At 42.0% G+C, this 14,109-nt stretch overlaps 1 protein-coding gene across 1 annotated transcript in view; it reads right to left on the bottom strand.

Moving 5' to 3' along the window:
• ANXA6 (annexin A6) overlaps window positions 1–14,109 on the bottom strand; it is a 150,505-nt gene that overhangs the window by 61,013 nt on the left and 75,383 nt on the right. Inside the window, exons 4-10 of the mRNA XM_077468324.1 lie at window positions 13,424–13,518; window positions 11,554–11,667; window positions 8,273–8,363; window positions 8,096–8,175; window positions 5,756–5,812; window positions 3,279–3,372; window positions 470–565 (exon numbers count right to left, since the gene is read on the bottom strand). Coding sequence (XP_077324450.1) covers window positions 470–565; window positions 3,279–3,372; window positions 5,756–5,812; window positions 8,096–8,175; window positions 8,273–8,363; window positions 11,554–11,667; window positions 13,424–13,518 — 627 coding nt within the window. The remainder of the gene's footprint in view (window positions 1–469; window positions 566–3,278; window positions 3,373–5,755; window positions 5,813–8,095; window positions 8,176–8,272; window positions 8,364–11,553; window positions 11,668–13,423; window positions 13,519–14,109) is intronic.

Raw genomic sequence — 14,109 nt, forward strand, 5'->3', positions numbered from 1 at the left:
ATCAAAATAAACATTCTTGCCCCTTCAACTTAGCCCAAACTTTATTATCCCTCTTCACACAAGCCCCATTAACCCTTGTCATGCAGGTCCTTCATGTATGGCTTTCTAATTTTACTCCGGGCCTCTCTATAACATGGTTGTAAGCCCCTATATATACCCAGTGGATTGACCATATATAGAACAAATAAAAAAAAAAATTGGATGCAAGGAAACACGCATCCAATCCACATTTGTGTGAACCCGACCTAAGGGTGGGTTTTGCTAAATCCATTCAAGCTGTTAAGCTGACTATTGGAATCCATCCAATAGTCCGTTTAACAGCTAAAGGTGTGCAGTGCCATCTAGTTGTCGATTTCTTGAAAACATCATCTTCTGTATCTCCTCCTGGATTTTAGTTGAAGAATTGAAGTTGCTTCTATAACTCAGAATCACTGTCAGGCAAAGGATAGCACACTAGCAAAGGACTTACCTACAGACAGCATCAGCTTCTCAAAATCTCCAGATAGTTCATTCTTGATACTCTCCTCAATGCTCTTCCCAGCAACTTTCTCATACTCATCAAATACTGCAAAAGAAGACACCAATGAAGGACCAATAAACCTATCCACACAAGATCTTTGTGAAAGCTTCTACTTATTCAGAGATGATAAAATGTTTACTTTTTCATAGTTGATGTGGAAAACCCACCAACGTTTTAGTCTATTGCTTATTACTAATTAGCTGTGTTTCTGAGAGCAGAACTTCCAATTCTGGAGCTCCTTTCAGTCAGCTGATTAATATCCCTGCTAAGCAGCTCCAAGTATACTGCTTGAATTTCTCGAAAACCCATTCACTAATAGCCTCGTTATACCACATTGCAAAGTAGTGCTTTTCCATTGCTGTGTTACAGCAATGGAAGTTATGAAGTACTCTTGGAGGTGACAGCCACATCATAGGTGGTCAGACTTAGTTAAAAAAGCTGGCTCGTGGGATTCCCATAGAATCAGCAGGAGTGGGGTGGGTGGAAACGGTCTTACATTTTTAGCAGTAAAATGCAGACACTTTTCAATTATATATGCTAAATAGGCACATGTGAAGCTATTTCTGCGAATTGGCTGCACACTGACAAGTAGTGATTGGCTCAGGCATGTTCAGGATCGTAGTCTTAACCCATCTGAGCAATCCTGCCAGGAAACCGACTGCACCCTGGCAATCATAAGCAGTGAGACATTTCCCAGTCTCTGCAGCTGCGGACCGGGAAATGCCTCACTGCCGATGATTGGCGGTGTGCAGTGTCAGCTTCCTGGCGGGATTGCTCAGGTGGGTTGGGACTACGATCCTCAATACACCTTAGCCCATCACTACTGACAGGGTGCTATGTTCAGGTTTGTCCCTATGCTTTGACTCAGAAGCAGTATTATAGCTGAACTCCAGGCAGACAGCTAAATCCACAGTTTACAAGTTTACATCTATGTGTTTAAATGTTTTTTTTTTATAATTCTGTACAGCCAGCTTTGTGCTATATATGTTACAGGCAATGTGTGAAATCAGACTAAAGAATGCCTAGGCATTGTATGAAATGTTGAATTTCACACATTAACTGCACGTGTATCTGTGTATATATATATATATATATATATATAGAGAGAGAGAGAGAGAGAGAGAGTGAGAGAGAGATCTATATATATATATATATATATATATATATATATATATATATCAGGGCTCAAAATTTCAAGTTCTGAGCTACTAGCCAGGCCTCAAGGGTTACTCGCCACCTGTTGCCCCGCCCCTAAACCCACCCTCATAAATTACATTATCTCATGAAATGACACTTTAATGTTTTATGCAATTAAGTTATAAAAATATTAGCAACTTTATCCATGCTCATCAATGCAGCTTACCTGTGTCCCATGTGCAGCCTGTGTGCACCATGTGCAGCCACTATGTGCAACATGTGCAGCCTGTGCCCACCATATGCAGCCTGTGTCCCAAGTGCAGCCTGTGTGCCATGTGCAACCTGTGCCCACCATGCCACCTGTGTCCCATGTGCAGTCTGTCTGCCATGTGCAGCCTGTGTCCACCATGTGCAGCCTGTGTCCACCATGTGCAGCCTGTGTCCACCATGTGCAGCCTGTTTCCACCAAGTGCAGCCTGTTTCCACCAAGTGCAGCCTGTGTTGTCCATTTGCAGCCTTTGCCCGCCTTGCAGCCTGTGTCCCATGTGCAGCCTGTCTCCCCATGTGCAGCCTGTGCCCGTTAGGGATGAGCTCAGGCGTGTTAGCATGGAGCATGTGCAGAACCCGCCAGGAAGTCAGCGCTGCGCTAATCACAAGCAGTGAGACATTGCCCGATCTCTGCAGCCGCACATCGGGGCAATGTCTCACTGCCTGTGATTTGCGCAGTGCTGTGCCGACTTCCTGGCGGCCTCTGCACGTGTTCCATGCGAACACGTCTGAGCTCATTCTTAGTGCCCGCCATGCAGCCTGTCCCCCATGTGCAGCCTGTGTCCATGTGCAGCCTGTGTCCCATATGCAGCCTACCTGTGGAGGGGAAGAGAGGAGAGCCACCACTGGATGATCAGAGCAGGGAGCATCACAGCTTTTGTTTCAATAGCTGTGTGTTCCCCCCGCCACGCACCGTCACATAAGCCCCTCCCCTTGTCCGGGGAACTTTGATACATGTCACCCATCCTAGGACTGGACGGGTGATCTGTCTATCAAAGTCCCAGAAAGAGAGGAGGGGCTTATGTGACGGTGCACAGCAGGCGAACACACAGCTATTGAAATGAAAGCTGTGATGCTCCCTGCTCTGATCATCCAGTGGCAGCTCTCCTCTCTTCCCCTCTATGATCGGTAATGCTCACCCCCCCCCAAAATGCGAGCGTGCGAGTGGAATTTTTGAGGGCTGTATATATATATATATATACATATACATATATAGATATAGATAGATATAGATATAACAGCAATGTGTGAAAGTCACCATTTTATACATTGCCTAGGCATTCTTTAGTATGTCTGATTTCACACATTACCTGTGACATATACAGTGGATAAAAAAAGGTCTACACACCCCTGTTAAAATGTCAGGTTTCTGTGATGTAAATAAATGAGACAAAGGTAAATCATTTCAGAACTCTTTCCACCTTTAATGTGACCTATAAACTGTACGACTCAATTGAAAACAAACTGAAATTGTAGTAGGGAGGACTTAGAAGCCCTATCCTCAATTAATACCATATTGTGGCTTGACGCAGCTTGTGTACACAGAAAAAAAATTTAACTTTGTGAAACTCACCAAGTCTGAGATGTGATTTGCTTCGACTTCCCAAAATGTAGATGAACTGAGCCTCATCTGTGCCAAATTTTTGTTCTCCAGCTTCAAATAAATCCTAAACACAAAGGAAAAATATCAATTATTTCTCTGCATGATAATTGTAGGAAACACTAACATACTTATTGGGGAAGATGGTGGAAAGAGTAAAGCCGGGGTGCAATGTGGTAGATCATAAAAAGCAATCAGATTGTAAGTTAATTATGTTAAACATAACACTAACCAACAGCTACAGTAGTTTTTGGGACTAAGACTCAGTTCACATTGGTGCGATGTGAGAACCCTGCAAATCCATTGCGAGTTCCCTCATAGCAGGCAGTTCACACTGCCATATGCTAACCGCTGGGAGTGTCAATAGAACGTTAATGACACCCCCAGATTGGTTCGCATATCGCAGTGCGAACTGTCAATTTGGACATGAATCGGATCCCATGGATGTGAACACCCATGCGATACAATTCTGGTGTGGACCAAAAAAGGGTCTTATACGACTTTGGTCTGAATGCGATGCAAATTCAGCCATACAATCTGTATGGCTGAATTCGCATTGCACAGACATCACATGTGATTTGCACAGCAGTGCAGTTCGAATCACATGCGATTTTGCATATCGCACTGATGTGAACCGAGCCAAACAGCTACAGTTACTGGCATTACAAATTTCCTCCAATATTAGCCCTGCCACCCATCATGCAGCCAGGAAGTCACCAGACAGCAAGGTGGTAGGCACTGGAATGTGTTCTTACATAGTTACATAGTTAGTCAGGTTGAAAAAAGACACAAGTCCATCCAGTTCAACCACAGTTCTGTGACTTTCCCTGCCACTGACCACCAATGCAGGGGGATGGGGGGGTAATAGTGCTGACACCAGTGCTAGGGATTATTATTGTGTCCAGTGAAACCAGTGTTGGTGGTTAATATTAATATTCAGTTAACTTGGCTATAAGGTTGAGGCTGGAGAAGGCAGCAGCTAACAACAGAAGTCCAGTTCGTCTCTATTCACTGTTTTGGGTCCGATTTCAGCCCCAATTTTTGTCTGAATTCGGACCTGAAATGGATCAAAAGACGCACAGGACTCCTGTGCAATTCACACCGGTGCCACTGCGAAGATGTGTGAACCGGCTCCATAGAAAGGCGGTCCCAATCTCATGCTATGCGAATCGGATGTGAACCCAGCCTCAATGTGTCTACCTAAAAAAAAGTTACATATTTTGTAAAGGACATATATGGTTTTTATTTGGTACATAGTTTTAATAAATTCCCTGCATATGTTGACAAAATAAAACAATGGCACACTGCTATCCTCTGGCTGCAATGGAATCTGAAAGCTAAAGGTTCATTTTTTTCTAAATGAACCCTCAGTCTGCATGTGGTTAAATGTCATAGCTAACATAGTGATTGCATGATCAGTAACTACTTTGATCGGTTACCACTGGTAATCAGAATCGTGGCTATCAATGACAATCAGGTCTGACAGCTAGTAGCTGCAAATAGTGTTAGGCTGGCTATACACAGTTCGCATCTCGGCCGGTTTGAAACCGGGTGAGATGCGAACCGTTAATGGGCAGGCTGAATGTACCAAGTTGATTGATCGATCACCTTGGGCACAACCAGCCTGCCAGATTCTCTCTTGCGATTATAATCACTGTCTTCTCCTTGCGGAGACGGCTACCCCCCCCCCCCCCCCCCCCCCCCCCGGGAGCAGCAGACACTTGCTCAGCAGGAGGGATTCCCCTGTCAGCACTGTCTGTGTTGATAGGGGAATCACGCAAATTTCTCTTCTGCAAAAAAGAAATTTGCATGGTGTGGCCTGCCTAAATTGCTAGGTGTCATGCTAGGTAGAATGTTCTCTACAGATTGCAGACTGTACGGAGTTAAACAGCAGTAAAGCAGAACAACTATGTTGCAATTGCACAACAGTAAGGATTGTCTGCATATGAAATGAGCATATACGGCTGCTTCCAATGAGCAATCTATACATTAAGCCCTGGTTCACATTGTAGTGATTTGACATGCAATTTGACATGTCAAATTGCATGCCAAATTGGCAGTTATTGCTGGCAATGACACCGTCCGAATCAGTGCCACGCCGACTTTGCGGAGCCGCATCGATTCCCAAAAGTAGTTTCTGTACTACTTTTGGCAACTTCAGGTTGCGATTTCAATAGACATCTGTGCAGAATCCCACACAGATGTCTCTGAAATCGCCCCCCAAGTTGGGACTGACATGCGGGAATACAATCGTTTAGCTGAACTGGCATGATTTAATTTCCACTGTCAGTGTGAACCTGGGCTGAAGCACATTTTGTAAACATTAACATACAATTAAATGTATTAAGCAAGCTTTTCTCATTAACACATATATTAAAAATAACTGAAAACAGTATATATTTGCTTCAAATGCTGCAAGAACACTTGCTTATATCAAATCTAAACATTACCCTGGCATCTTGTTCTACTAATTCCTCGCTCACAATATCATCCTCTTCCCGTGTTCCCTGCAGTCAAATAAAAACAGGATTGTGAATTGAAAATTCCTTTTATCTTTTACTGTGGATAGAAGTCTAAATGAAGTACAGAAGAATCAAAAACATGCACACATATAAAATAGTCAAAAAGTAAGCCTAAAAATGCTGGATATAAACTAGCATTAAATCTAGACCATGCTAGAGTTTACACTGACCTGTGCTTGAGCAGTAACCTGCAGGACATCATTTACATTATGCATTGCTTTAGTACACATGCGGTTGGAGAAGAAAAAAAAAATTCCCTGCAAGGCAATGTCATAATTAATGTGCACGTTATGAGAGACTTACCTTAAAACGAACCCCTTCAGCGACGTGCTGTCACCACTGAGGGCTTCCCCCGGTCTTCCTTCTGGATTTGCGGCCTCCAGCTACATGAGTGGCCAGGGGACACGATGACGTCACTCCCACACATGCATGCAGGAGCTCTGTTTATGGCTTTGTTTATGGCATGGTCACTGCAGTGCATGCCGGACCTTCAGAGCGCATGCACCTGTGATGTCACAGGCTGTATGCACTCTGAATATCTCCTAAACAGTGCAAGTTTAGGAGATATTCACAGTACCTACAGGTAAGCCTTATTATAGGCTTACCTGGAAGTATAAGTGGTGTAACAGAGTTTACTACCACTTTAAAGTAGAACAATAGAACTATAGGCAAAATGTTCTTTTATTTTGGATAGCGTAAAGGAGGGTTATAACCCCTGTAAGGTTTATTTTTGCTATCTTTGTCCCATTGAGGAGATTTACCTTCACTTCCTGCCCCATAGCCAAACGTAAAGGGAGAGAAAATCCCTGAAAATTATGGGAATCTCTTGGGGCCAAGTCACCAGAACTAGTGCCCCATTGGAAGATTTCCCCTCTATTCATGTTCTTGGGACCACCCAAATTATGGAATTTTCTTTTACTTTCACTTTCAATGATAAAGGTAAATAGGACAAATATAGAGACCGAATCTCCCTAAGAGGTACACAGATCGCAATAAAAACTGACAGGTGTTCTGTGAGGAAGGAGGCGTGGCTTGCCTCCACAACGCACCGTGATTGCCCATCCAGCATCTTGTGTTGACAGGTGGCACTTTGCGTGTGACAGCTCCCTCTCCATGGCATCCTTCGGCAGGATTTCTCAAAATCCGGCACCACTGTCCAGGTGACTCCGCTCTGGCTATCCTTGGACTTTCCCCAAGTGATTACATCTGGCATAACACCGCCTGTTACCCAAGACAATGTTTTGTAAGTGTGTTTTGTAAGTGTGTCTTATTATGTTATAGTATGCTTATTCATTAAACTGTGCTACACCAGCGGTGGCTTGGCGTCGCTCTTTCCCTCCCCTTTTTCTGTTGCAGCACTCGGGTTCCCAGACCATTTTGAGAAGACAGCCACACCCCAGCCCTGGATGTCAGCCAGTGTCTGATAGATTGCAGGTGACTATTCCTTTGATCCCTGTCTGCCTTTTTGAGCAGGGCTTCCAGAGTACATTTCCTCTTCTCGACTGGTAGTATAGCTTACATATGGCAAAAAGGAGGTGACATTTTTCTTTTTTTTTTTTTAAATAGCACAACACATGGCATGTGCATTGTGAGGCATTTTAGTACAGCTATGTTGCCTGCAACTGTTAGCCCTTGTACACACGGTCGGACATTCCGACAACCAAATCCGTCGGATTTTGCCCGTCGGATTTTGTCCGAAAATGTTGCATACACACAGTCGGACAAAGTTGTCGGAAACAGAACGTGATGACGTTATTTCGTTACGACGGGACTGCGTTCACGCTAGTAACCAATAGCTTTGGTGTAGGAACTTGATCTGAGCATGCATGGCACTTTGTCCGATCGGAATTCTCTACACATGATCAGAGTATGTCCGATCGGAGCATTTTGTCTGAAAATTTTACCAACATGTTGGAAAACTTGGTCCGTCGGATACTCCGATGGAAACAGTCCGATGGAGACCACACACAGTTGGAATATCCGACAAAACGCTCCGATCGGACTCATTCCGTCGGAATCTCCAACCGTGTGTACAAGGGCTAGCGGTGCCATTGGGGTGCCATTCAAAGCACATGTGCATTTTTGGGCATTTCAGAGCTGCAATTGTAATGATGCCTTGGGGTTGCTATTCAAAATGAATAGTACACAGATTCAGAACACCAGGGTTCACAAGTTCCTTGCATTGTTATAAAACACACATAATGTAAATGGTCATTAACCTTGGCTTTGATAGATCAAATACAGACACTAGAAAATCGTATTTGTTACCTGCAACAGGACAATTAACATCTTCTTGAAGTGTCCACTGGTATCTTTTATGACGTCTGTCTCCAGGTCTCGGCCATAAGCTGTAAGAATGCAGAAAATGCTGATCAGTAAATATCTAAATGGTAAGCCAAGTTATGATTTTTGTAAATGTTATGGTAAGCTCCACTTCTCTCTCACCATCTTTATAGGCCTCTGTCAGTGCATGAATCTGCTGGTTATTCCGAGAGGCCAGGATTTCAATGAGACATTTCTCATCAGTTCCAATACCCTGAAATACATTGTCACATAAAGGATCTTATCAGAAAGGTATTGTTTTTTTGCAAAGCTCATTAACCGGTACTGTTAGCAGGTTCATTTTAATGGACCATAAATAAGGTAAATAAACTGGGCTATATAGGATTGGTCCACCTAAAAGTAATATTTTAGTTTTTGAATATGCTGGAAAGCAAAATCACCTGGCAAGTTTGTTATTTCCACAGGGAATCACTGTTTGTGTTACTGAGTGTGCATTCTTGCTGTGGCTCTTATGTGGAGTTTCACTCTCTATGCTGGATTTTGTATTATATATTTAATCCTACCTGGTGATTCTGCCAGTTTCTATATTTTCTGTTCTAGAGTAACAAAGCACCTTGAGAAAATTTTCCTAAGCAAGAGTAGTGTTGTAATCCCAAGATTTGTGCTCACTGTGAATTCTAAGCTAACACCACGACACACAGTGGATAAGTATGAACAGCTTGGGGTGTCAGGACCTGGATATCCCACTGGTGGCCCTGTGGTTCCCAGAGCTGAAGGGCCACAATTTAGGCTCCTCCTGATGCTGGTTGGTGGGAAGGTATATAACCCCTCCCTTGCTGCAGCTTTTTACCTAATAGTTATCCTGTACCCTGTTACCCCATCTCTGCTTCCCTTGTTCCCAGTCCCAGTCATGCCCGGGTATGTCAGCTTCCCTTCATCTGTATATAGTGTATTATAGTAAGGTTGTTGGTTTGGTTTTGCTTAAGAGTCCATTCACACAGGGGCAACACGATTTCCAACGAGACTTTGGGAGGCAACTTGGACACGACTTGAGTATGAATCACAGCGCGACTTGAGGCAACTTACAAGGCAACTTGAAGTTGCCTCCAGGACAGGGGACTTTGCCAGTGGTCAATCACATAATAATCAGCTCTGTTTGAGGGAGGGGTTTGCCTAGAAAACTATTTACTTCCTGGAAAGTTGCTTCAGTTACGACAGGGGATCTGACTTGGAGGCAACTTCCATTGAAATCAATGGGTACAAGTTGCCTAGAAGTCGGATTGATGTAGTACAGGAACCTTTCTGAAGTCGGAGTGACTTCAGTAGTGTACATTAAGACGGCTCTCATTCACTTACATTGATTTTATCACGTTGTGCGACTTAAGGCAACTTGGGACGACTTCAAGTCGGATCCAAAGTTGCCCCTGTGTGAATGGATTCTTATGCCCCGTACACACGAGCGGACTTAAGTCCGACAGACTTCCAAAGGAGTTCCGTCGGAGTTCTGCTGGAATTCCGACGGAGTTCTGACAGACTTTTCGGCCGAACGGACTTGGCCACACACAATCACACTAAACTCCGACGGATTCGAACGTGATGACGTACGACTGGACTCGAATAAGGAAGTTCATAGCCAGTAGCCAATAGCTGCCCTAGCGTCGGTTTTAGTCCGTCGGAGTAGCATACACACGAGCGGAGTTTTCGAAGGGGACCGGGTCCGGCGGAGTTCCGTCGGGAAAATTTGAAGCATGCTTCATTTCTAAAGTCCGTCAGACTTTGGCGAATCAAAAGTCCGTTGCAGCCCACACACGATCGGATAGTCTGACGGACTCGGTCCTTCGGACTTTGGATGTTGAAAAGTCCGCTCGTGTGTACGGGGCATTACTGTCAGGTTTATTTTTAACTTTGGCTTTGCTTTTGTTCTGTTGATGTTGGATAAGTATTGTGTGCATTATTAAACTTTCTTTTATTCTTATTTGGTCTGATTCCAGTTTCCTAAGTGCAGCTACACTGACCTGATCATCCCATCTGCCACTGGATACCTGCACTTGGTATTCCTTACATGGAGTCAATTGAGAGCGCGCGAGACATTATTAAATCTCCATGTTATTGAAAGGAAATCTGCACCTGCAAGTACAGTGCGGGGTCACAAAACAAAAGTCACTGGTAAAGTAGGCAAGTAGGTTGTATTAACTTCTGAAGCCAAAAAGGTAAGCACGGTGGAATATAAAAAACAACAACGTATCTACCAGGAAACTGGTCTAATAGGCTAAGGAATATTTATGGGACGGTTTAATTGTAATTTAATTTGGACAATAAGGGCATCTAAACAATACTCAATTTGTTTGGAATGAGCAGTGAATGTTAGTTGTGGTTATGTGCACACTACACATCCCATAGTTCATAGTTCCCCTCAAGATAGGGTGGCTATGTTCCTACCATAGAAAACAGATGTAGCCCCCCTTCTAACACGAAGCCAGATCAGAGCAGCAAGAAAATAAAATCGCATTTGGAGATTTGGTGGAGACTGAAAGCAATGGAGAGTACTTTTTTGTAATTAGAATACATACTTCAATATCTTTTTTTTTTTATACCATAGTTTAATGCTATTTTCAATACACTTTGAGTATTAATCTTCCAAAACATTTAGGAAAGCATAGCCTTTATAAGCTGGAGAAAAACCTCATTCAGGTTCAGGGCTAGCTACAAAAAATATATATTATTTGACTGAAAAGAAATATAACATATATAAAATATAAATAAAATTATTTGACTGTTAAAAAAATATAAAATAGAAAAGCAGGTATTGCTGTCCTCTGCAGTACTTCTTTTCTGTCACCAGATGTCCTCAGTCTTATAGGTAAACTGATTGCCATTGGGAAGATGATATGATATACTATGATATGATATATGGTAATACAAAGTGTCTCAAATCCAAACAACAAATGCACAAATAAAGCAAATCCACAAATGAACAAACTTGTTGGTCAAAGTAGTGCTGTTTATAATCTACACACACATGGTATTGCATGTTCTTAATTTTTGCAGGTTGAAAGTGCAGAATTTAGGTAAATGTGATCTATTTTTCTAGTTGGGCTCATACTATTGCACCTAAAAGCAATGAGCACCATTCAGTGAAGCAATAAGGACCGTCCACTGCCTTGAAGAAAAGACAAATGGCCTATGATGTAATCAAAAAATATGTATGCATATAATAATGGTCAAAAAAGTTTTTTAATCCATATAAATCGAAAATAAGGGTAGGCTATTGCTGTATGTTTTTGTTTGTCTTCTTTTGGTAATCTGAACATCCATCTTTGCAACCTAATGACCATGTAACTGGGCAATGATACAGGTAAAGTATTATCTTTTATGCAGAATGAGTCTTCAAGTAATTTGAAGCACTCTGCCTAAAAGATGCTCCTTCGTAATAAAATACTTACATCAATGGCGTCTTTAATCTCCTTGGCATCAAAATAGGCTGGGGGTCTCATCAATCCTACAATAAGCCTCTCAAATTTACCAGTGAGCTCATATTTCAAGTCATCAATGAGGTCCTATTGAGAAAAATACATATCAGATATACATGCCAAAAGTTAAATGTTTAATTTATTTTATTCATCTTTACATCTAACACAATCAGCAATGCTTTACATGGGACTCTGGCCCAAAGAACCCTGTATTTTAATTAAATGAAAGTGCTGAGCCATGAGCCGACCTGATAGAATATTGACAGGCAGCTGTTCTGAGCTAATGAGTCAGCACAGCCAATATCTCAATGGATGTAGAAGAGGTAAGTAGAAGACTGTAGGAGAAGCTGTGGCCAGACTACAACAAAAATGGAACTGCAACCTGAGAGCAGCCAGAACCTAGATGCCTGTGGTATGTAACTGTCTTATTCTTAGCCAGCACTCAAGAATTCCTGAAATGCATCCCTCTATGCCAGTGATTCTCAAACTGTGCGCCGTGGCACACTGAGATTTGCAGGTGTGCCATGGGAGTTTTGAAAGATATGTAAAAATTGCTAGCATTTTTAAACCTTGAACATAGCGAAAAATTTAATGGTAAATCAATGTTGCAAAAGTTAAAAAAGTAACAGATATAAAAACGCAATCTCTGTCAGTCTATCATTCATTGGTTCCTTTGGTAACGCAAGACTTGTGCGAGATCTCGGAAGAACTCAATCGCTCTAATTATATTATAATAGAGACCGTTCCATTTGTTCATTCTGTTTGACAACTTTGGAGCCGCGCTTCAATCTGATTTGCTCTCGAAAAGCAGGCACATCCCTCACATTACATTTATAAACAAAAATTATATGTAACAATAAATAAGTTCTTCGGCACAAAAATTGTTAAAACTTTTCAGGTTTTGCGTGAAAATTTGTAGATCTTTTCAGTGAAAAAAAAGAAGTTTGAGAAACATTGCTCTATGCCAGCCTTTCTCAACCTTTTCAACACAGAGGAACCCTTGAAATAGTTCTCCGGTCTTGAGGAATCCCTGCTAAAAATTTGAAATCTACAACTCATGATACATTAGTGTGATGTCAGTGGGAAGAATGGTCCTTACATTTGTGGTCATTGGGAAGAATTACCCCCTTACAGATAGCTAAAAAGATCACTGGTGTCAGTGGGAACTTATCTGAGAGGGAGAAATTGCCCAATGCTGAAGGAATCCCTAGTAACCTCTGGAGGAACCCTAGGGTTCCACGGAACCCTGGTTGAGAATCACTGCTCTATGCCTTTCAGTAGCCTGCTGTGCTGATATTAGTTAGTTTAATTTGTTAGCATTAGTGATATGTAACTATGTGTATAATATTAAAGTGAACCTGCTTGCAATCCAGGATCCCTAAAGCCATTCTTTTGGACAGCTAGGCCACCCATCACATTTGGCTGCCAACAGAAATGGTCAGGCACGCATACAGAGCATATGGTTCATACTTGCATAAAAGGGTAGCCCAGGATTTGGGAATCCTAGGCTTTCCGAGGAAGCAAGTAGGCACCTACAGTAGATGTAAGGTGAGCATACTAGTTCACTCAATATTTATAAAGAGTTGCTTTTCCCCATTGCTTTTTGATGATGGTTAAGAAGCATTTTGTGAAGTGCTTTAGAGACATATATGCGTAAAAGAATATGCTAATAAAAAAATATGTTTTAATAATAAAATATTAAACTTTGGCCCTCATCCCTATTTGCTCCTAATTGCATAAAGTATTTGAAGGAATCATCTAATAAATACATGGGCAAGCATTGCTGTAGAAAAGAGCCCTACATAAATTTTGTACATTTACAGTATGTTTTTTCCGCAGTTACCTTGCCATAGAGAGATTTGTAGCCCTGAATGATTTGGATACGTTGCTGGTTACTCCTGGAGGTTATGAGATCCAATATTGCTTGTTTATCACTGCCTGCAAGAAGACAGATCAGGACACAGAAATAAAGACTCTCTCAAATCAACTAAAAACTCCACCACCTTTCCTGGCAATCATGTAAACACATGAGGTCAGCATAAATACTGAATATATATCAAATTTATTTGTAGTCAATAACTAATTATGCCACCACATACTCAATGTCAGCCCTGGTGGTTTTAATCTTTGTTTCCCATATTTATAGCTTCCATATATCATTCAGTGTATGAGAGTACAAAGAAGGTATATTCACATGAGCCCCTGTACTTTCTAGGAGCAAGCTGGTCAGAAGCCACTTACCTTACCAATATGCTTCTCAGTTATGGAAGGGAATAGGAACATTTGCAAGAAAGATGTGTAGCACTAACCCCATAGGGGTTGCAGGTGACAGCGTTCCCCACTGCTGCACAGCCAGGCACATAACATTTTCAACTTTCATCCAGACACAATGAACAGTTCTTGAGCTTTGTTTTTATGTTTTATTAGGGGTTAATAACTTGGATGATAAGATAATTATGAGATGTCCAACTTGATATTGACAAAACCAGGGACAACTTCCTCCCTATATACAATTTCAGTTGATTCCTT

The sequence above is a fragment of the Lithobates pipiens genome, unplaced genomic scaffold, assembly GCF_037356315.1.
Source record: "Lithobates pipiens isolate NorthernLeopardFrog02 unplaced genomic scaffold, aLitPip1_a1.2 Scaffold_8, whole genome shotgun sequence".
Taxonomy (NCBI): domain Eukaryota; kingdom Metazoa; phylum Chordata; class Amphibia; order Anura; family Ranidae; genus Lithobates; species Lithobates pipiens.